This window comes from Panthera tigris, chromosome C2, assembly GCF_018350195.1.
Source record: "Panthera tigris isolate Pti1 chromosome C2, P.tigris_Pti1_mat1.1, whole genome shotgun sequence".
Classification (NCBI taxonomy): domain Eukaryota; kingdom Metazoa; phylum Chordata; class Mammalia; order Carnivora; family Felidae; genus Panthera; species Panthera tigris.
Genome location: NC_056668.1, coordinates 132429206 through 132453811, shown reverse-complemented (window position 1 = coordinate 132453811; position 24606 = coordinate 132429206). Strand labels below are relative to the sequence as shown.

Sequence of the window (24606 nt, the reverse complement as noted above, 5' to 3'; positions counted from 1 at the left end):
CTTGCTCGCAGGAGTGAAGGACTTTATTGCACTTTTTTGGTTCTCCTAAAATAAGTGTGTAAGCCCAGACACTTGGTGTAGCAACTGTGTCTCCTAATCCTCACCAGACCTCTAAAGAAGGGGAAATCTGGACCAGGGCAATTTAAAACTCCCTCCTCTCTTTTGTCACTCCAGAAAGACGTGCTCAGCGCCTCTGTCATTCCTCTTGCTTTTTTAGTAACAGACATAGCAATCTTCTAACACGTAGTCAGCAAAAACTAGGTCATTGGATTTGTTGACAGCTGTGGAATTCATAGATAGTGTTTGCTCTGTCTGGGTCAGTCCCAGCTTATCTGACCACGGTCCTTTAAAAGGACTGGTTTCCTGGGCATGTTTCTCCTTTTCTGCTTTCTTCCCCCACCCCCACCCTGCACTCTGCCATAGTTGTTAATCAGATCTTCAAATATATTGGTTTTTCCAGCTTTGATTTCTCATTCTTTTATCTCTCCCCTATAGTCACTAATCAAAACTGGCATTTTATCCCTTAGCAGTGCTATGGAAATACAGTGTCAGCCACCCATATAATTTAAAGTTTTCTGGTAGCCATGTTAAAAAAAAAGTAAAAACAAAGGTGAAATTAATTTTAATAATATGTTTTATTTAGCCTAATAATCCAGAATACTCTGTTTTCAATTTGTAATGAGATATTATATATGTACATATATATATATTTATATATTATATTTTTTACAAATGAAATATTTGAAATGTGTGTATTTTACACTTGTATCACATGTCAGTTTGGGTGCTACATTTACTAACAGTTAAAGAGAAATGTCCTACAAAATAAAATTCTGTAGGGGCACCTGGGTGGCTCAGTTAAGTGTCCGACTTCAGCCCAGGTCATGATCTCACAGCTTGTGCGTTCAAGCCCCATGCCGGGCTCTGTACTGACACCTCAGAGCCTGGAGCCTACTTTGGATGCTGTGTTTCCCTCTCTCTCTGCCCCTCCCCCACTCACACTGTATCTCTCTCTTATAAATAAACGTTAGAAAATTTTTTAACAAAATAAAGTTCTGTGTAACAGAAAAAAATATTTTCTACTGCTTCAATTTTTAAATTTAAATTGAAGCTGGGGTGCCTGGGTAGCTCAGTCGGTTAAGCGTCCGACTTCGGCTCAGGTCATGATCTTGCGGCTCGTGAGTTCGAGCCCCGTGTTGGGCTTTGTGCTGACAGCTCGGAGCCTGGAGACTGTTTCAGATTCTGTGTCTCCCTCTCTCTCTACCCCTCCCCTGCCCACATTCTATCTCTCTCTCTCTCAAAACTAAGTAAACATTAAAAATAAAATTAATAAAAAAAATTTGAAGTTAATTGGGGCACCTGGGTGGCTCAGTTAGTTAGGTGTCTGACTCTTGATTTTGGCTCAGGTCATGATCTCACTGTTTGGTTGGTGAGTTCGAGCTCTGCATCCAGATCGCCACTGACAGTGCAGAGCCTGCTCTCTCCCTCTCTCTCTGCCCCTCCCCTGCTCGTGCTGTTTCTCTCAAAATAAATAAAAGTTAAAAAAAATAATAAATTGAAGCTCATTAAAATTCAATAAAATTTAAAAATTAGCTACTTAGTTCACTAACCACGTTATAAGTGCTTGATAGTCACAGTGGCTAGTGGCTACTGTCGTGAACAGCATGGTTCTGTAGGGTTCATTTATACTTAAACAGTTTTGGCTCTCCGTGTTTTCTAGTTGATTAATGTGTTTTTAGCATGGATTAATGTGTTTTTAGTTGACCCAAAAAAATGTGGTTATGAGTCTTGTCAGCCACAAGGAGCAAGGAGCAGTATCAGTTGATAGCATATATTGTATAACTGAAGAAAATTTTCCTTGTGGAAAGATCTAGAACATAGTTTGGAGCCAAGTTTACAGCCTTTTAGGAATATATTTGAAAAATTAAATTTCTATTTATAAAATGAAGTATTAATTTAGTTGTACCTGCATTTTTAAAAATAGATAAAATATATAAGCTTGGGAATAAGACTTTTTTCCCCGTGTTTACACTTCATGAAACAATTTTATTCCTATGCTTTTCATGCATCTTTGCCTTCAGTGTCTTTATCATCACCAGAGTGACTTTTTGGGGCATCTAAACTAAGGTTTCAGCTCATCGTATGTACTTTCATCCAAATTGTTTGGAATTCAGCACTTTAAAAATTCATGAACGATGCTATCACTAGAAACTCTATCCTAAGTCAAAAATACTCATTCATCTAACACAAGGATAGTTGTGTTTTCTTATCCTGCTCAGATGTGCGGGAGAAATCTTGGTAGCAACCCCTTACTCTGCATTGCCCTTTTTAAAAAGTCTCTTTTTATTAAAGATAGCATAAATACAGGAGAGAACATAAATCATAAGGGTCGGTGAGTATGCACAAAATGAATGCACCTGGGTAACCAGCACCCAAAGTCGAGAAATAGAACAGCCCAAAGCCCTCCTTGTGGCCGTTCCCCTCACCTCCCCCCACTTCCTCCCCAGAGATAGCCTCTAATTTCTAACACCAAAAGTTAGCTTCACCTGGTTTTGAACTTTATACAAGTAGAATCTCTCATAAATGGCATTTTTTGCTCAACACTCAACACCCCATGAGCTCCATCAGTGTCCCGGCAGTTTGTTTATTTTCATTTGTGTATAGAATATTTATATTGCTTTTTTAAATGCACTCTTTAAGAAGCATGCTTACTGCAGCACCCAAAATTTTATTTCACTCCATAGGAATTATTTTACATTTTTGTTAAATGTCTTTCCCTCCTCTTAAAAAATTAAGTCCATCAGATGACTTTAATAAAGGTCCCAAGCCAGCTTAGATTAATGTGTTTTAATTAATAAACCCTAATAAGCACTTTGTTGTTCAAAACAAAGTGGCAGAGAGTCCTTGGATTGTGAGAGACTGTAAAATTATGTCAGTGTGTGAAGTAATTCCCTCTTTCCTGAGAAATAACATTTGCGGGCATAAAACCCCGGATATGTCCAGGAGATATGGCATGTGATTATGTGTGGGGCTGTGTATTTCCCCTTCCAGCCTCCTTTGGAGGGGGATCATCATGTTATTGCATACGGGTTTAACTCTCAGCAGGGGAGATCATTTGTATGGCCCTTCCTCCCCCTAGATATCCGCTTGGCTAACTTCTTCACTTCCTTCAGATCTCTGCTCAAGTTCACCTTCTCAGTGAGCCCAACCACCCTGCCCACCATTTGTAAAAGAGTGATTTTTTACACTCTTTTTAAAAGTGATTCCCCTCACTCTTCTCTATTTCTCTCATTTGTAGCTCTTTTTGCTTCCTAGAGATATTTTACTTATTGTTACTTATTCTGTTCATTGTTTCTTGTCTCTTGTTTCCATGCCAAGAAGAGTGTAGGTCAGATAGCAGATGCTCAGTGAATATTTACGGAATGAAAAAGCGAAAGCCCATGGATTTCTGAGGCTTGAACGGTATCAGAGTTGTGTAGACAGATACTTTCAGAGGTAACGTGATGAAGATAAAGTAGACAGACGTTCATACATTTTCTTTTTCCTGTAACTTGCAGTAGCTTTTTCCAGAGTTCAGGGTGTTTGAAACCTGTTGAGTAAACTCTTTCTGGAAGTGATTTGTGAAGGTTATATGTCACCCATTTCTACCTCATACTTCTCAGCAGACACGTTTACAAATATGGAAATTGCTGTTATCACCAGGAAAGTTTCCAAAGTGGCATGCATGCATATATATGTGCATATATATATATCTTTCTTTATGAGATGGAACATGTTTTGAGTGCTAATTATGCACTGTCAGTGAACACATGTGGTTAGCTGACAGGTTCACAGCACAGGTTGAACTTCCCCATCTGTGTTGTTCAGAGGTGCTGAATGTCCCCGCTCAGTGAGACCTCCTGTCTGCCAGATTTGTGTGGGATCCAGCACAGACAATGAACGTGGGAATTCGGACTAACCTCACGGCATGTGGAGGGTGGGATGTCTCATCTGAGAAGTGGGGTTTATCCTGGCAAGCAGTTAAGCTGATTGCTGTATCTTCCCCCGAAACTGGAAGGTTTCGCTTTTATTGCTTGAGATTATGTGGAATCTTTTCTGAGGGTCTTTGAGAGCCAGTACGATAGGATCACAACCCATGTAAGGTTTTCTCCTTTCTGCCTTTGGGGAGAATTTCCACTCAGAGAGCCAGTCCCGTTAGGATTAGTCAGCAGTGGAACATGGTGTGGGGAGGGACTGGTGGTGGTGGTGGTGGGAAGCACTTGGACACAAAAATTCCAGAATTTTCTCCTGATTCCAGTAAAGGAAACCTGCTGCTTAACTGACAGTCATTTAGGCAAGGCACCTCACTTTCTTGAATTCTTTGTTCTCTTCTCTGTCAGATGAGGCTTTTGCACATGGATAATCGCTAATATTCTGTGATTCTATGGTAAAGCCATAGAATTATTTGAATTATTTCTCCCTCATCAAAGAGGCTTGTTTGACTAATTCAGGTTTATGATGGTGGCATGCTGGATCTTAGCACCACACATCCTCATTTTGTAAATTCTGCTGGCCTCATTTTAGTATTCCCTGTGCTCTTCATCCAGTAAATCGATGTTTGTTGAGTGATAACTATTTTCGCCTTGCCCCCTTCACTAATAACTGTGATTGGAATTTAAATCAGGGCTATTATTTTTGTACGTTCTTTTTTCTTTTTATGAGGCTAGAAATAAAAGTTGCCTTCTAAGATTCCAGTGAAGAAAATATGTCGTGAGGAAAATCCAAACTTCAAATGATTCACTTGTTGGATCACTTCTGACTTAAGTGTTTACAGGACTAAAGAACAAGAGAGATTATCACTCTGTGGGTGGTGCTGTAATCTATAAAAGTAACACAAGATATGTATATTTGGACAAAAGGCCAAAGTACTTTCATAACCAGTTATTACACATCCAGTCTACGCAATAAGTGAAAATAGAACCAAAGTTTTCCATCTAATTAGTTACTTCCCAATCTGTATTTTCATTCTGTTAGCCTTACAGTAGTATTCTTAGGTATTGAAAAAGTAGTTGGTGGGGGCGTCTGGGTGGCTTGGTCGGTTGAGGTCTGACTCTTGATTTCAGCTCAGGTCATGATCTCCCAGATTGTGGGATCCAGCCCCATATCAGGCTCTGCACTGATGGCACGGAGGCTGCTTGGGATTGATTCTCTATCTGTCCTTCTTGCTGACCCTCGTGTGTGCTCTCTCGCTCTCTCAAAATAAATAAATAAGCTTAAAAAAAAAGAAGGTAGCTGGGGATGATGGGTAGGTAATTTGATGGGGTATTAGGGATGTTATTGTTTAGCCCTCTTATTGGTGGGAGTGACAGAGATGGTATATTGGTGGGGGTAGTGGGGATATTATTATTTTTCCAGTTTTATTGAGATATAAGTGACAGTACTTTGTTAATTTCAGGTGTACAACATGATGATTTGAAATACCTACATATTGTGAAATGGTTACCACATTAAGATTATTTAACACATCACTTCATGAGATCTGAAACTCTTTTTTGTGATGAGAATATTAACATCTTTTCTCTTAGCAAATTTCAATTATACAATATGTACAGTTTTGTTAACTGTAGTCACCGTGGTGTGATTACATTTCCAGAATGTATTGAGCTTATAACTGTACATTTGTACCCTTTGGCCACCACCTCCCCATTTCCCTTACTCACCCTGAACCCCTGGTAACCATCATTCTACTGTTGCTGTGTGTTTGACTTTTTTAGATTTCACATATAAGTTATATCATACAGTATTTGTCTTCTTTTATCTGACTTATTTCACTCAGCGCAATGCCCTCAAGGTCCATCCATGTTATTGCAAAAGGTAGGATTTCCTTCTTTTCAATGGTCGAGTAATGTTTCATTGTATACATATACCACAGTTTCTTTCTTTGTTTAAAGTTTTTATTTATTTTGAGAGAGAGAGAGAGAAAGAGAAGGAGTGTGTGAGCAGGGGAGGGGCAGAGAGAAAGAATCCCAAGCAAGCTCTGAGCTGTCAGCACAGAGCCCAATGCAGGGCTGGAACCCACAAACCATGAGATCATGACCTGAGCAGAAACCAAGAGTCAGACACCCAACCAACTGAGCCACCCAGGCGCCCCACCCCCCCACAGTTTCTTTAAGTAGGGTTATTGGTGGAGGCAGTACGGATGTTACTGGTGGAGTGATAAGGATATTATTGAGCAGAAGGCAGTCAAAGAAGCTTTTGTAAAGAAAGCTTCTTCGCAGAGGAGAAGGTTGGGATATGGAGGATACAAGGAGTAGAAATCACAAGAAAATACCTGAAAACATGGAAGAAACTTTAAAAGAAAATGTTTAAATATATTCCTGGTAGAAGTAAAGTTAGTTTTTGTTGGAACTCTTTATCATTCAGTTGGTGTAGAAACTTTGATTTCAATGACTTCCCGTTTTGAATGAGAGATGTAGCTGCTACTCTGACTCCCTTCTGAGACACTCCCCAGAGGGCAATGGAGGATTCTCTTTATGGCGCCTTAAGAATAACACAGATGGATTTTTTTCCTACGCCTCAAGCACAGAGGTCTCTACAACCCCTTCCGACTCTGATGGTGCCCGGGAATGTGGGCATTAGTCTGTGTCGCTCTTGAATGGTAGAACATCATCATTAATTCACATTCTGCACATTTGTAACTTGTGATAAACAAGAACGGAGCTTGTGTCTGTAGGTTTGCTCAGCCGATTAATAATGTAAGGCACGCTGCAGGGGCGATGCTTACCTCAGAGTACCTGCTAGTGGTAGCAGTTCCGAGGCATCATCGTCACAAACTGAGAAGCTAATTACAAACTGTTCTTACCTCTCGACTAACGCATATCCCTCGAGGCCCACTCCTTGGAAGTGTTCGTGTTATCCTTGTTTACATTTCTGCGTATTGAGAGTGCTGCCAACTGCATCCTTCATGAAGGATGGAGATTTTACTTTAAGACATTACTATGGTCTGGTGTCTTCCCATGGGTATGAGTTGGTGAGGATTGCTATATTTTAAGAGGTTGTAAATTGCTGTGTAATGAACTACCCCCAAGCATAGAGATATAAAACAAGTCTTTTATTTTGCTCATAAATCTACAACTTGGGCAGGATTTGGCAGGGGTGGCTAATCTTTGTTCCATGCGATGTCAACCGGGCGGCTTGGCAGTGGCTGGGGGTCCACTTTCGAGAAAGCCACTCACATGGCTGACCAGTTGTTGCTGGCTACAGGCCTCTCCACAGACTCTTGGACTCTTGGACTTGGACTCCTCAAAACAGGATGGCTGGGTCCTAAGACCAAACATCCCAAGAGAACAAGGTGGACATTCATGGAATTTTTACGACCGGGCCTCAAAAGTCACATAGCACCCTTTTCACCTCACTCATTGGTCAAAACCATACGGGTTCAAGTAGAGGGGCATAGACTCTACTTCTTGATGGGGGAGGGGCAAGGTTCCAGCAGATAGTTTGGAATGAGAAATACTGTTGTGGCATAGAACGCACAATCTGCCACATACCTGAATTCAGACATGCTGTTTTCATTATACTGGGAGAGAACTTTGAGACCATGCTAGGGCAAATATGGAATACATAAAAAATAAAAAGGAAGGCAAGAAGTGGAGTTGAGTATTGAATATAAGGGTCATTGGACATTGAAAATAATCTTGAAGTGTAATTCTCAACTGTTGTAAATGCAAAGCTCCCTTCCTCCCCCTTCAAAATAAATCCTAGTTGTTACTCACAGAGATCACATGTCTTCGTGAGATCTGAAACTCTCTTAAATCATTTCCATCTTCCAGAAGAACCGTCCCAAGGTTCTCCAGGGTATTTACAAAGGAACAATAAAACATTCATTTCTTTAGCACATTGTAATGAAAACCATCCCCAAGTACTTAGTTTAACTGCTCTGTTTACCATGGGGGTTTCAAATGCCATTAGGACCGTGTTATATTTTTGTTGGTCTGAAGTCATGGGAATAGAAAAGGATTTTTTTTTTTTTAACCAAGAGGTAAAACTAGGATAGCACTTGTCCAACCACACCATCTCAACATTTTGTTAAAGTGCCTTTCATTAACGTTTTGAAGGCCTATGTAAATCAGGGAATGGTTGGGGGAAAAAAAATCACAAATACTGGATGTTAAAGCAGTGTGGTGTGAAAGGAAACATCTGTTCTTGGTTAAAGTTCTTTAAACTTATGTTCTTTTGCCTCAGTCATTTAACTGCGGTGCTGAGATTTGAGTTCCATGAAGACTCTAAAACTGGTTTTCCAGAACATTCTCAGGAGTCTTAATAAGCCTTTGAAGTTCTTTGCCCCTAGCCTAAAATGCCAGGATCACTGGCATTACCGAAGCATAAAACTGGGATTGTCAACCTCAGCGGCTCCAGGATTCTGAATTCTAGCTGTTTTGTTTCATTTTGTTTTTTTAAAGAAACGCACGATCTTGTGTTAGGTAGTTCCTTTAAGAAAGAAGGCTCCAAGGAATGCCCAGTTATGAGGCATTTTTTACCTTGATAAGAAGCACTGATATGAACAAATTGTTTGTTACTATATATTTTCTTTTGCCTGAGGGGAAGATTGACCTGGTTTGTTAAGAGATGGGACTGGAAACCCAAGGGTTGCAAGTAATTTTATTTTAACAGTTGCTTTCTTAAGATGTACTCCTGGACTTGTAACCCCTTAATTTCTCTAGGCTTCAGGTTTTTTTCACTGTTAAAATGAGATGAGTAACAAATGATGTGCAGATTTTCAAAATCTCAAATGAGTGTTATTTGTAAAACAATATTAGTCCCAGATGGATAGTTCCTGAAATTGTAGAGTCAAAGACGCTCCACTTAGAAGTAACCTGAGATGCTGTAAATTTCACCTCTTTCCTATTCTTCCCTTTAATGGCATTTGGTGAGGATTTACGAGGTACCAGAAACTGTTTCAGATGCTGGGGACATAGTAGGGAACAAAATAGAGTTCTCACAGAGAACTCATTCCTGCCCTCACAGAGTTCTCATTCAACTGGGAAAAACACTAAGTTAGTAAGAAAACATTTAGAAATAAGGGATATGATAAAAATTAAGGAAAGAGATAATGCTGAAATATGTCCAGGCGACCATTTTTAGACTGGGATTTCAGGGAGGGCCATAAATGGGAAGAGGGGATCCTGGTAGCAAGGAGAATCCTGTCGTGGGGAGAGTGGGTGGAACAGCATTTCAAACAGAAGGTTCTGCTTAGACCGAAAGGGAAGGAACTTTGAATGGTAAAAGAACAAAGGCTAGGGAAAGTAGAGAGGTCTGAACAAGGTGCGGGGGTGGTCACCCAGGGGGAGGACAGGAGCGCTGGCTAGAGGTGGAAGGAGGGATTACAGGTCAGCACGGTGTCCACTTGTGGTCTAGATGGAAGACCTTAAGCCTTCCTTGTTGTGACCCTGCACTGATGGGATGGATTTGACATTGTGGGAGGGGCCAGGCAGAGGAAGCCAAGGATATAATACCAGGAGTGTGATGGAAGAAGCAGACCACATGTTGGGCAGGGAAGGATGAGAAAGAGGTCATTCGAGTCTTCTTTAAAGCAGCTTTCTGGGTCTTCACTGCTGGTCGTGTTTAGGTGACCATGTGCCTCGTTTCCCTTGGACAGTTCCAACTCATCCCTGTTATCACAGCATTATTATTCATAATTTCACCTTTTGTTTTCAAAGTGTTCTTGTTTGGATGATTGCCAGTTGTTTAACACATCAGAGTCCTGTGGTACAAGGCCTTTTAGTCGACAGACTGCTGTCTCTACTTTCAGTCTCCCATCCACCTTTCACTCACATCCTTTCCCAGGCAAGAGTAGCTCTTAATGACCTTTCCCACAACCTCTGCGGTGACTCCCAGGCCCTCAACCACTCTTTTTGCCTCCTGTCTGCTCATTTCTGTTACCACCAACCCCTGCCTCGATTCGTACTACATCCTGTGGACAGATTAATTTTCCTTGGGAGAAACATGATTATGTCACTGCTGCTCTGACACCGTGATGGTACCTCGTTGCCTACAGAATAAAAAGTCCAGACTCTAAAGATTCAACACTCTTCATGACCTAGCCCTGGTATTTCAAAATGTGGATTCGAGTATAGGATATAGTATAGACAATATAATGCTGAACGGTATAATAGGTAGGAGTCTGGAACCAAACTGCCGGCATTTGAATGCTACCTGCCATTTACTAGCTGTGTGACCGAGGGCAACCTGTGCAACCTCTCTGTGCCTCAGTTTTCTAATCTTTAACATGGGGCTAAAAAGGAAAATCTACTATTATTGTTACTATAAGGATTACATGAGTTAACTCCTGTAAGGCCCTTAAAATAGTCTGTGGCACACCAGTGGTCACTCAATAAATGTAAGCTTTTGTAATTATGGATTTTCTGTGCAGGCATAATGAGCATTTGCTCTTCTCTACATGATCTATGACACTTTCTTACCTCTTCCTGTTGCTAACCTTTGTTCCAACAATCCAGCTGTATTACTTCCATGGGAGCTACCCTGCCCCTGGCCAGAGCTGATTGGCCCAGAAGTGGATACCTGACCTAAGCTGGACCAATCAGAGCCCTTCTCTGGGATCTTTCGCAGTGTGTAACTAGGAAGTTTGGACATTTCATCTCTAGTTGCTAGACTGTAAGCAGAAAACTCAGAATCTGACAATGATCCTGTTTCCTGCCACACGGAGAAAATCTGTCCTAAAGAAGAAAGAAGAATGATGCTAACAAATAAAGACAAGTAGGGAGAAAACTTGGAGAAAGTTTCCTGACTGTGCTGAAGACACTGGCTCCAGGTCTTCCTAAGGTCCATCTCTGGCCCTATTTGAGGCCACTTGGCTGCTATTTGAGATACCACCGAGTCATTCCCCGTATATAGGCCTTTCCTTGTGGACCTCCCTTTTGCATCTTTGACTTAGACTTTTGACAAGTTGGAGTCTTCTAGTGGGTTGGTTTTCAGGAGGCACCAATAGCTAATTGAAGATCTTTGAGGAATAGGCATTAAACAGCACATCTCTCTGTTCTACTGATTTCTAACTCCCATGCACTATAATTTTAATGAATTGTGAATTTATAGGCACCCTCTAAATGAAAGGAGTCAATTAACACAGATAATGAAGGCCAATAAAAGTCCTTTTGTCAGAAATGCCTGCCCTGAAAGGAGCCACCAAAGAGGATGGATCCATTCTCTACTACCACCAGCACACTGGGCTCCACCTCTTCCTTTTGTTTTAGGGAGTTTGTAGTTTTCTGGGTTCTTTCAGAATTTTCCAAGCCTCCCACCAACTCACCCCTAATAGCAGAGGAAGAATAAAGACACCTCTTCCCCCCCAACCCCAGCCCTGCCAGGGCAAGGGGTGGTCCCTCAAACTGAGCATAGATAGTCTGAGAAGGATTGAACACATTAACTCTTCCAGAGTCTCTAAGTTACCCTTTGAGTTGGACACATACTAAATTCAAGAGGGCAGGGATATGGGAATGCAAGCTGGTGCGGCCACTCTGGAAAACAGTATGGAGGTTCCTCAAAAAACTAAAAATAGAACTACCCTACGACCCAGCAACTGCACTACTAGGCATTTATCCACGGGATACAGATGTGCTGTTTCGAAGGGACACATGCACCCCCATGTTTATAGCAGCACTATCCACAATAGCCAAAATATGGAAAGAGCCTAAATGTCCATCGATGGATGAATGGATAAAGAAGATGTGTTGTATATATACAATGGAGTATTACTCGGCAATCAAAAAGAAATCTTGCCATTTGCAACTACGTGGTTGGAACTGGAGGGTATTATGCTAAGTGAAATGAGTCAGTCAGAGAAAGACAAATATCATATATGACTTCATTATATGAGGACCTTAATAGACAAAACACATGAACATAAGGGAAGGGAAACAAAAATAATATAAAAGGAGGGAGGGGGACAAAGCATAAGAGACTCATAAATATGGAGAACAAACAGAGGGTTACTGGAGGGGGAGTGTGGGAGGAGGGATGGGCTAAATGGGCAAGGGGCATTAAGGAATCTACTCCCGAAATCATCGTTGCACTATATGCTAACTAATTTGGATTAAATTTTTTTTTTTAATTTAAAAAAAAAAAGAGGGTAGGGATAGTGCCTGTTTGACTCGCTATTGTTTCCCAAGCTCCTAGTGCCTAGCACATACTAAGGTATCACATTATGGCATGAATGAATGGGTATTATTAACCCCATTTTATAAATGAGGAAACTGAGGTCCAGATAGATAAGCTGGGTTGACCAGTAACTAAACTAGTGAGTTGTAGAGTTGGGTCTGAAGCTGTATGTCTCAGACTTCTTGTTCAGGGCTCATTCTAAGACCTCCTGGTCATTAAAGGAGAAAACCACAACACCAGCAGGTTTATAGGATAATGGAGCTAAACTCCCAGCAGTGCTTAGTAAAGGTTTCAATTTCTAAAGCTAAACGTTAACACATCCGAACTCAGGGCATCTTCAGACTTGAACTTAAATCCGTGCTATTTTTGAACCTTTCTTTTCAGAAAGCTGTACAAGAGTTTAGGTGACAAAAGATGAGAAGCGTTGTGTGTGTATGATAAAATATTCACTGTAAAGACTCATGTGTAACTGTGCAACTCAGAACAGCATTTTTGTGCCTGGTCTTGACATAAGTGCATGCCTCTGTAGGTTGCCTTTCTATTTCATAAATCCCCAAAGACTTTAAAATGTCAGCTGTTGCAGAACGGTGGCCCATGAATTATGGGGGAGGGGTCAGAGTGGGCAGTGGTCTGGTCTAGGGTAAATTTGGGGCGTGTGTGTGTGTGTGTGTGTGTGAGTGTGAGTGTGGATCTTGGTCTTTTCCCTATTGTTACATGCCCCTGAAGTCATTGTTGAAAACTGTTTCTATTACTCAGTATTTTTTTTTTATTTTTTAAATATTTATTTATTTTTGAGAGAGACAGACAGTGTGAGCGGGGGAGGGGCAGAGAGAGGGAAACAGAATCCGTAGCAGGCTCCAGGATCTGAGCTGTCAGCACAAAGCCTGATGCGGGGCTTGAACCCACTAACCATGAGATCGTGACCTGAGCCAAAGTTAGACACTTAACCAACTGAACCACCCCAGCACCCCTCTATTATTCAGCATTTTATATGGTTTATTATGCTCATAATAATACTTCTTATGTGATGATGGAAATGTTCTGTATCTTCATTGTCTTATATATACTATAGTCACTAGCCATGAATGGCTATTGAACACTTGAGATGTGGCCTGAGGAACTGAACTTTTAATTTCATTTTGTTTGAATTAACTTAAATTTAAATAGTCACTCTTGGCTTGCTTTATTTATTTATTTATTTATTTATTACATTTATTTATTTTTGAGAGACAGAGAGAGACAGAGCACGAGCTGGGGAGTGTCAGAGAGAGAGGGAGACACAGAAAGCAGGCTCCAGCCTCTGAGCTGTCAGCTCAGAGCCCAACATGGGGCTCAAACTCATTAACTGAGAGATCATGACCTGAGCTGAAGTCGGACGCTTAACCGACTGAGCCACCCACGTGCCCCTCTACATTTTTAAAAATTCAGTGAGTTTCTGGGGCGCCTGGGTGGCGCAGTCGGTTAAGCGTCCGACTTCAGCCAGGTCACGATCTCGCGGTCTGTGAGTTCGAGCCCCGCGTCAGGCTCTGGGCTGATGGCTCGGAGCCTGGAGCCTGTTTCCAATTCTGTGTGTCTCCCTCTCTCTCTGCCCCTCCCCCGTTCATGCTCTGTCTCTCTCTGTCCCAAAAATAAATAAAAAACGTTGAAAAAAAAAATTAAAAAAAAAAAAATTCAGTGAGTTTCTGATTTCCAGCATAAATTAGCTAATGAATTATAGCCATTCCATTAAGTTCATCATAAAGTTAGAAACTGCCTATAACTTGTAGAAGTTAAATCTATCAGTTAAGGATTTACTTTCCCTCATTTCAAAATGTGGTGGGGAAATTTCCTTTACCTGATGACAGTGACCACTGGTAACCTTCTTGCCTTACCTCACTCTCTCCCCTGGGACCTTGATTCAATGCCAGATTAAGTCCTAGTGGTGGTGTTTCTGTTTGGGGCACATGCTCTCTCACTGCCTTTTGGGAGCTCTTAGCCATCTCTTCATTTCACACCAAGTCAGATTTAGATTTAAAGACCTTTATCAGCCTGCCCTGTGCTGTCTTATACACCTCACTCCCTTTCCCTGTTTTCCTCCTGAATTCGAATTCTCTGGAGAAACAGACCTAATAGGATTATCTGTCTATTGATTGATCTGTCTGTAGAGAGAGATACTGGGATTGAAATTGATTGAGTTTAAGGGTCTTGGGAACTGACAAGTCCGAAACCTGGAGGGCTGTCCTGCCAACTGGAGGCTCAGGTAAGAGTGATGTTGCAGTCTGGAGTCTGAAGGTTGAAAACTGAGGCAGATTTTCTATTCTGTTGTCTAAAGGCAGAATTCCTGACAAAAAGTCAGTCTTTGCATTTAAGGCCTTCCACTTATTGAGTGAGGCCCATCCACATTATGGAGGGTAACCTGCTTTAGTTCTAGTCAATTAATTATAGATGTCAGTCACATGTTTAAAATCTCTCTACAGCAACGTCTAGACTAGTTTGACCAAGCAACTGGTCATCATAGTTTAGCCATTTGACCCATGGCAACTCTTTCACTAGATTAAGACAGAATGGTCTTTGTCTCTCACCCTTCACCCATGCCATCTGGTATGGTCTGTGGGCACTCCAGTTCCTACTGACCTGTCAGCAGAAGCCCATTCTGCTCCTTTCTCCGTGTGACATATAGCTTTCATTTTTACAAAATCCGATCCACGTTCCACTTCTCTGTAACTGGTTTCACCCTGACCGATCCTTGTTCTCTAAAACACAAACACATGTACTAGACAGAGTGCAGGTATCCCCTGCTTTTCAAGAGTTCATGTTATGCAGCTTCCCTTGTACAAAAACCTACCTTAGTACCCGTTTTCACCAAGTGGAAGAAATCCAATGAGGATTTTTGCTTTTATGAAAAAAGGCAAAAAGCAAAAATAGCATTCAGCGTTTGTTTTGCAGCAAGCCATTACAGAGGCAGCACGTACCCCAGGCAGCAACAGTGGCCCCACCAAGCTCCTTCCCTGGGGAACGACGCTCAGCATCTCAGCATCCAGCCTCCATAGCTTTGAACTATGCCTATGAGCATCTGTGCTTTATCTAGATTTATTTTGTGCATCTGTTAGCAAAATGTTTCCTAAGGTATCAGAAAGGCTTAAGAGAGGTTATTTTTTGGATCTGGGAATGCTCAAAATTTTTTCCATAGAAATTAACGATAATTCCTTCTTCACTTTATGCCATTCAGGCTTATAAAAGTTTTCGTAGGAACGCTCTACTTTCACATGGTAGGGCTAAGACCTGCATATACTTGAACTTATTTTTAGCAGCATGGTATTCATTTTGAAAGTAGAGTAACAGATTCTCTGTCTCAGTTTTCTGAGATTATTCCAATGTCATGTTGTTATTTTTCATGAAAGCTATTCTTTAAATAGAAGCTCTAATTTTTTACAATGAGTTGAGATTTTTTATAGAAATAAGTCTTTAAAAAGGAAGGAAAGATCTTTTTCACATCATAATCTCTGATTTTAAATTGGGAAAATAGAGTTAACTATCAAATTTGTGCTTACTCATTACAGAGCAGCTGAATGAAGTCTTGGACCAGTTGAAAATGGTGTTACTTAATTTTTGCTGCCTAACCCAGCAAGGGTTACTCCTTTAAGTATCGGGGGGGGGGTGGTTCTTAAATGCAGCAGAAATAAGAAGGTGGGTGAAGCTGTGTTTCAGTTTAAACTGGTATCTTGGACACAGGCTGGATGACATGAAGTAGAAAGAGTGGTCTCATTAAAGGAGCATCACGTTGGTTTTAGGATACTGAGTTGAATCCAGACTTTGCCAGTGATTATCCCTGGGTGGTTTGACCAGTCACAGTTATAACTGTCTCGGAACCAGTTTCCTTTTCTGTAGCGTATTCTTTTGGGGCCTAAGATCATGCACGTTAAAGTTCTTTGTGGAAGAGTTGTACAATGTTAACAATTATTGTTTTAATAATCACAGTTGTTAGAGAAGTTTTATAGGCACACGTGGTAATTTGCAGGGAATTCTCTAACAAGGTGACCCGGGTGGTCGTGATTTGATCTTCCATATTGACTTGACCCCATGCTCATGAAGACTTGGTATAGCTTGGAGGAACAGTGGTGTCCAGCAGCAGATGATGAGTACCTTAAGTAAGTCCATCTTAGATGTGTGGAGAGTGGGAGCGGAATTTCAGAAACACTGGGAGAGAAATCTGGCAGGATGTGGTGAGCAGATACACAAGGTTAGAGAAAGGCAAGAGCTAAGGAAAATGCCTGTGGCTCCAATTGGAGAGATGAGGGCAGTGGTGGGCCCAGCAGCCATGATCATCGGCCGTGTAGGTTTGAACTCCAGAGGAAAGTCATGGCTGGAGAGTCTGAATTTGGGAATAATTAACACATAACTAGTGGCTAAACCCAAGTGAGTGGAGAAGGTTACTGCAGGGAGTGTAGCGCGAGGAGACCAGGTGGCTGAGGGTGAACCCCGATGAGCAGTAACTAGGGCCTGCCATTAGTATGCTCACGAGATCTGCTCAAGAAAGGCTGTGAATGAACAAATGAATACATGAGTAAATGCGAAACAAACAGGGATCTGTTTGGCAAACACAGTCAAATGACTTTAAGAAGGAAAAAGAGAAAAGAGAGTGCTGTCCTAGAGTTAAGAAGAGTCAAGACCCTCAGGGTCTAGCCAAATATTGATCTTTATAAAATCTAAATGTGGTTCCTCTGGTTAAAAAGGACTACTCCCCCTTTCTGGTAAACAATTTGGCAGCCTGTACCCAGCCTTTGAAAAGTTAATATCCCTTGACTCATTAATTCCTTTTCCAGGAATCCACCTGAAGGAAGGAAGCAGAGCTGCAAAGATTTATGCACAAAGATGTTTCATATGCCTGAGATGCGAACTTCTCTGGAAGGGCTGGGGACGGGGGGAGGGAGGCATTTACCTTTGCCATCTTTTTAGACGTTCTGGTACTCTACAGTACTATGGTGCAGGATATAAAATTTTCATTAATGTTTAAGCTAAAAGATGAGCATTCAAAGAAATCTTGTGCTTTGCCCTCAGACCCCTATTCTCTGCCCTCGGAGTTACTATAGTGTGAAATGTGGGGGATATGCTGGCCTGCAGGGTGCAGTCAGAGCCTTTGTTGGCGTGGTATTCAGTGACATCCACCATATGGCCCTTATGATTTCCAGTTCACCCTCATTCCTGGCTTCTCCTGTCGTGATCCAGAAATATTTATAGAAGTCACTTCAATACATCAGGCTGTTGCATACTATCAAGTTTTTGCCCATGATGATTCTTCTTTCTCTTTACCTGCATTACCATTCTCCCTTTATTTCACCTGTCTGGTGAACTCCTATTCATCCTTCAAAGCCTCCTGCAGATTTGGTCCCCAAATAGAGTTTGTCTAGCATAGTATTTTGGAGAAAAAAATTGAATTTGAAAGTGTAAAGTGAGAGGTACACACTCTTGATAATGTCACACTCCTCACCTCTTCCTACTGTATTACATTATTTCATTTGTTATAGCCCTGACCTGTCAGAAACTTTTCTGCTTCCCCTTAAGGCAGAAATAATCACTGTCATTTCTATACCTTTATACCCATTCCTACATTTAACATGCTCTATGAGAAATTTTTCCAGTATTTACTGCATAAAAGTAATATGCAGGGGCACGTGGGTGGCTCAGTCAGTTAAGCCTCCGACTTCACCTCACGACATGATCTCGCGGTTCGTGAGTTTGAGCCCCACTTTGGGCTCTATGCTAACAGCTTGGAGTCTGGAGCCTGCTTCAGATTTTGTGTCTCCCTCTCTGCCCTTCCCCCACTCTCTCTCTCTTTCTCGCATGCTCTCTCTCTCAAAAATAAACATTAAAAAAATTTTTAGAGTAATATGCATACTCATCAGATAAATTTTGAAAAATTACACACTTCAGAAATATGACATAGCTGTCATGATACTGTGTCTATAAAATTTAGAATCTTGTTTTATTTTTTATTTTTGTTATTTGAGAGAGAGAGCCTGTGAGTGGAGGAGAAGAACAGAGGAAAAGAGAGAGAGAGAGAGAGAGAGAGAGAGAGAGAGAGTCTTAAGCAGGCTCCATGCTCAGTGGCTTAGCTCAGAGCCTGATGCAGGGCTTGATCCCACAACCCTAGGATCATGATCTGAGCCAAAATCAAGAGTCAGAAACTCAACTGACTTGAGCCACCCAGGTACCCCAGAATCTTGATTTTTTAATATAACATTATAAAATAAGCATTTTTGTGCCACATTACTGTAATTGTTTTTCAAAGCTGTTTATAGTAGTTAGCTGAATCTTCTTGAGAGTAAGGATTTCTATTTTTGTTTTTGTTTTTGTTGGGGCAGAGAGAGAGGGAGACACAGAATCCGAAGCAGACACCAGGCTCTGAACCGTCAGCACAGAACCCGACACAAGGCTTGAACTCATGAACCATGAGATTATGACCTGGCCTGAAGTCAGATGCTTAACTGACTAAGCCACCCAGGTGCCCCATTTTGTATCCCCAGCACCTAAGTGCGATGTTGGTCTAGGCCAGTGTTGGGACTTAATACAGTTGAATTCGGGAGCTGAAAAATTAATCAGTCTCCATCTCTACCTTCAAGGAGCTCATTCTGGGAGAGGAGACATACATATTCACTCATTATTTAATGTATTCATTCATTCCACAGATACTTAAAGAGCACCTCCTGTATGTCAGACATCATTCTAGCACCAGGGACAAAGCAGCGCACACAACTCCAGACTTCATGAAATGCGTATTCTAGAATAGTGATTCTCAAACTTTGGGGTGTATTGGAATCACCCGGAAGGCTTTGGGCCCTATCCCCAGGGGCTCTGATTCAGAGTTTCTGAAGTCAGCGAGGCCTTGGAATTTGCATTTCTGACAGGTTCCCTGGTGATGCTGATGCTGTTCTCACTTTGAGAACCCCTGGCGTAGAGGATAAGTTTGAGGTACAGGAGGGCAAAGGAGTATGGTTGTCCAGTTAGTTGGGAGAGAAGGGACATGTCTGATTAATGCAAAGCCTCTCACAATTTCAAGTCCCAGTAAGGAAAGAGAGGATTGGGATAATACCCTGTGTCCAGAGTCTTCACCTCCTTCTTCTGGATGACTGTCAGCAGTCAGCAGGGTCACAGAAGCCTGGGACCGATGAGGAGAGAGGGTAGAGCAATAGTGATGGTCAGGAGTGCCTTCTCTGTGCCTGTCCCTCGGCACACCTGCCGTATGTAACGTCTAACCTTCATAGCAACCGCAAGAGAAGTAGGATCTCCCTCCTTTTGTGGATGAGAAAACTGAGGCATAGAAAGTGATATAACATACTCTGGTTCCAGAGTCGTACATCTGGAGCTCCAAGCCAAGCCTTTCTGCCTCCAAACCCCATGACTCAAGTTGAGACTGGCCTGTGGTTGAGCCCCCGGTGGGACCAGCTTTTAATACTTCAACAGTCATAGCTGTTTTGTGTGTGGTGAGACACCCGCAGCAGGGGCTGTGTGCAAGGGGCGGGCGTGTGCAAGGCGGTGCCAACAGTGCACCTGTTCCTGCAGCACGGTTGCAAATGGAGAGGCTCAGACTCGCGGTTCATGAAAGGGAACGCCACCTGGCTGAAACAGAGGTGTGCAGCTTTGAGGGGAGCTGGCTCACTGTCCTTCCTGTAGGAGCAACCCCTGGAAGTTATTAGTGGTGTTTTCCCACGTATGAAAATTGTGGCAGTTAGGTTTTCGTTTACTTCTACTATAAATTCAGTGCCCTGAGAATGTGCATAACACGTTCAAAACTTTAAAAAGCCACTTTCTCAACCATTGGGAAGAAGCATAGGCAAATGATTTCTGAAATTATTTCACAAACTTTTAAGACGAGAACAAGCCACCTCACTCCAGTACGGTGGGAATTGGGGAAGTTAGTGCTGAAGTGGCCCCGTCCCCGAGCATGACACATCTCAGCGGGCTGCCATCGGCCACAGCTGCCTTCAGTTATCTGGCTTCTATCACGTTAGTGCCACACGGAAGGACTGTCGAAGATCTGTGCTTTAGCACAATGTCCTCACCTTCTATCAAGGGTTAAGAATATGTAAATGATGTAAGAAAAATGTCTCTTCGTTTTCTGTAAAACTAAGGAAGACCCATTTGACTCCATAGCTCTGCAAGAGTCATACGACAAATTTCTCTGTTCCTTACCAGCAAATTATGCTTCTCTCTTATTGACCTGGCATGTTTCCTCATTTCATTTAAGGATTATAAAAATCCATGGCTCTCCCTATGTTGCCAGGAGGCTCAGAGCAAGCCTTCATATGCAGTAGCTTCCCTTAACCTAAGGTTCTTTGGTAATAATGATCTCCCACTCTTTTCTCTTAAAACTTTGGTACCTGTGTCTTCCTTTAGAAGCTTTCCAAAACAGTTTCTAAAAGCAGGCAGCTATCACAGATTAATGGGTCAAAAATGAATTTTCGGAATGGGATGGAGTGACTTTAAGTTTTTTTGTTTAACTTTTGAAGAGTGAATTGATGGCACAAAAACAGACACATAGACCAATGGAATAGAATAGAAACCCCAGAACTAGACCCACAAACATATGGCCAACTCATCTTTGACAAAGCAGGAAAGAACATCCAATGGAAAAAAGACAGTCTCTTTAACAACTGGTGCTGGGAGAACTGGACAGCAACATGCAGAAGGTTGAAACTAGACCACTTTCTCACACCATTCACAAAAATAAACTCAAAATGGATAAAGGACCTGAACGTGAGACAGGAAACCATCAAAACCTTAGAGGAGAAAGCAGGAAAAGACCTCTCTGACCTCAGCCGTAGCAATCTCTTACTCGACACATCCCCAAAGGCAAGGGAATTAAAAGCAAAAGTGAATTACTGGGACCTTATGAAGATAAAAAGCTTCTGCACAGCAAAGGAAACAACCAACAAAACTAAAAGCAACCAACGGAATGGGAAAAGATATTTGCAAATGACATATCGGACAAAGGGCTAGTATCCAAAATCTATAGAGCTCACCAAACTCCACACCCGAAAAACAAATAACCCAGTGAAGAAATGGGCAGAAAACATGAATAGACACTTCTCTAAAGAAGACATCCGGATGGCAAACAGGCACATGAAAAGATGTTCAACGTCTCTCCTTATCAGGGAAATACAAATCAAAACCACACTCAGATATCACCTCACGCCAGTCAGAGTGGCCAAAATGAACAAATCAGGAGACTGTAGATGCTGGAGAGGATGTGGAGAAACAGGAACCCTCTTGCACTGTTGGTGGGAATGCAAATTGGTGCAGCCGCTCTGAAAGCAGTGTGGAGGTTCCTCAGAAAATTAAAAATAGACCTACCCTATGACCCAGCAATAGCACTGCTAGGAATTTACCCAAGGGATACAGGAGTGCTGATGCATAGGGGCACTTGTACCCCAATGTTTATAGCAGCACTCTCAACAATAGCCAAATTATGGAAAGAGCCTAAATGTCCATCAACTGATGAATGGATAAAGAAATTGTGGTTTATATACACAATGGAATACTACGTGGCAATGAGAAAGAATGAAATATGGCCTTTTGTAGCAACGTGGATGGAACTGGAGAGTGTGATGCTAAGTGAAATAAGCCATACAGAGAAAGACAGATACCATATGGTTTCACTCTTATGTGGATCCTGAGAAACGTAACAGAAACCCATGGGGGAGGGGAAGGAAAAAAAAAAAAGAGGTTAGAGTGGGAGAGAGCCAAAGCATAAGAGACTGTTAAAAACTGAGAACAAACTGAGGGTTGATGGGGGGTGGGAGGGAGGGGAGGGTGGGTGATGGGTATTGAGGAGGGCACCTTTTGGGATGAGCACTGGGGGTTGTATGGAAACCAATTTGACAATAAATTTCATGAAAAAAAAAAAAAAAAGAAGAGTGAATTGAGCCAGCCACGGGCATATGTGTGGACACATACATGTCCGAGAACACATATGTACTTGATGATGCCTTGAGAGGCATCCACTTGGTCTAGTGATTGAGAATGAACTTGGGTCTGAGTCAGACCTGGCTTTGAACCTCAGCTACTCACTGCTTACTTTATGACTGTAATGTCTCTGGGCCTCAGTATCCTCATCTGAAATGGAGATAATGATACCATGTGGTGTCTTTGAAGGATTAAACAGACGATTTATGTAAAATGCCTAGTACAGTGTCTGGGACTTAGTAGGTCTACAGTAGATGGTAATCCCTACTGTTGTTGTCATTATTTCTAGAAAAAGCTAGACTTTATAGAAAGACTGGATGGTATATTTGTAACTGCTGTAGATTACCTTCTAGAGTGTGCACTGTTGAACTAAAATGACCTTCGGCTTAAAGTTAGGGCGTTTCATCCAAGGAGGGTGGTCACGGCTTACTTCTCCCTTAGAAAGAGTAGCTCCATGCTGGTGTTTCTTACTAATTCTCAAATGACAGTGGATGATCGCTACAGAGGCCTCAAGATTTTCTGAGGTCATCCACTCAGAGGCTGGTGACTAAGACTTACACAACTCTGAGGTCTTCACTTCCTGATTTATCTGTAAAATGACCTGAGCATCCTTGCCCAGGATGTCTCTTAAAGCCGATTTTCCAGTTTGGGTCGGCTCTTGCTTGATTTTATTAGGCTGTTACTTTCAATTTTTCTTTCACATACAACTATTACATTCAGTTGCCCAGGGGTATCTGTCAGGGAGGGTAGAGTTAAAGTGCCTTAGTACTTTGTGTGGTCATTAGCCTCCCCAACCCCCCCCCCCCCATCTTGCAGGCTCAGAAAGTGAGAAGCAAGTTACCTGTTACCTAGACTGGATGGTGTATCCCGTAGCCTGCAGAGTCACGAGACAGCCGTAGCAACACCTGTGGGCCCAGCATGGCTTTCAGGCGCCTTTGGCTTAGGCGGAGCACCAAGGAACAGGTGTCTGTCCGTCAGATTTCCCTGCTGTGGGGAATGTGCACACCAGCCTCCACGCAGTGATGATTTCCCCCACCTCCACCCTTCTTTGCCAAAACAATTGTTTAAAAGAGGAAGCTCTTTGGGTCATAAAATGTCATCTGGTAGTTAGTATATGGCTATATAGACATACTGGATTATACAGTAGCCTGACTGGCAGGAAGTAGGCGATTCACCAGAAAAAAAAAAAAAAATAACGAAAAAATAAACTCTTACCAAAATGAACTTCCTCTTTCAAACTCTTTGTTTCAACTCATCCTTTGGAACCTTCTTTCAGCCTCTTAGAGAAAAAATAACCAGTAGGGACTAATGCAGTATTGCGAAGAGAGGTAACCCCAGCCCTATTTAGCCACGTGCTTCATAATTTTTTTCATGTTTTATTTTTGAGAAAGAAAGAGAGAGCACAAGCAGGGCAGAGTCAGAGAGAGAGACACACACACAGAATCTAAAGCAGGCTCCAGGTTCTGAGCTGTCAGCACAGAGCCCAATGTGGGGCTCAAACCCACAAAACTAAGATCATGACCTGAGCTGAAGTGGGAAGCTTAACCGACTGAGCCACCCAGGCGCCCCCAATATGCTTCATAATTAAAAAGAGCAAGCCCCATGCTGTCTGTCCCCAGGCGGGCCAGGGTTAGGGTGAGGCCACTGCCTAGAGGGACATGGGACACCTGCCACCTTGAGAGACTTCGTGTTCAAACTGAATCATCCTCAGAATCCTCCGGTGAGACGTTTTGGATGTTGCCCGTGTCCCCCTTTGATAGAATAAAGTTCCCTTCACTCAGTCCCCTTCATTTTGTTTGCCTTACAGATCCAGGAGGCTGCAAGTCAGGGCCTGCAATTTGTCGGCGTCATACCTCAGTACCATTGCCCTGCGAGGTCGGCAGGCAGCAGCCCCCCAGTGGACGCCAGAGATGCGGAAAAGGAGCCGGGCAGGTGTGAGAATAACGAGAACCCGGGCGCTCCCGTGGGGATGGACGGCAGCCGGGAGCCAGGCCAGGGCCCAGGAGGGGAGACGCCCATCGCTGAGCAACCCAGCTTGCCCTCAGGAGAGGGGGACGGAGCAGAATTTTCTCCACACGGGGTGAGCAAGACTCTGGATGGGCCGGAGGGTGACCTGCTGGAAGTGAGTGAGGAGCCACTCTCGGGAAGTAAGTATGTCAGCAACCACTTAAAAGAGAGCCTAACGGCTTTTCAGTAGTCCCCATGGCATTTTAGGAAAAAGAAATGGAATTAGAGTGTAGAGACAGCAGTCCATCGCACAGGCATTCTTCATCAGGCATTTTTCCGGGCCCTCTGACTGATTGCGTACTGAAGTTGTGACTTCCAGGAGAGCAGAACCACACGGAATTGCCTTCTGGTCGCTCCAACATGTCACGTTCAAAGTAGATTCTAGAACTTAAGGGATTTTCGCCCCATGCTCTTGTGCTACCCTTGAATTGCCCTGCTCTTAGCACAGGAAAAGTGTTAAGATGCTGGGCACCAGTGCTGAACGTGTGCTCCATTTTGGTCCCC

At 42.5% G+C, this 24606-nt stretch overlaps 1 protein-coding gene across 3 annotated transcripts in view; it reads left to right on the top strand.

Annotated features, from left to right (window-relative positions):
• Positions 1–24606, top strand: part of RFTN1 (raftlin, lipid raft linker 1) — a 208212-nt gene that overhangs the window by 119560 nt on the left and 64046 nt on the right. For all 3 annotated transcript variants that reach the window (XM_042956971.1, XM_007087353.3, XM_042956970.1), the window contains one exon: positions 23903–24242. In XM_042956971.1, the coding sequence (XP_042812905.1) occupies positions 23903–24242 (340 nt within the window). The remainder of the gene's footprint in view (positions 1–23902; positions 24243–24606) is intronic.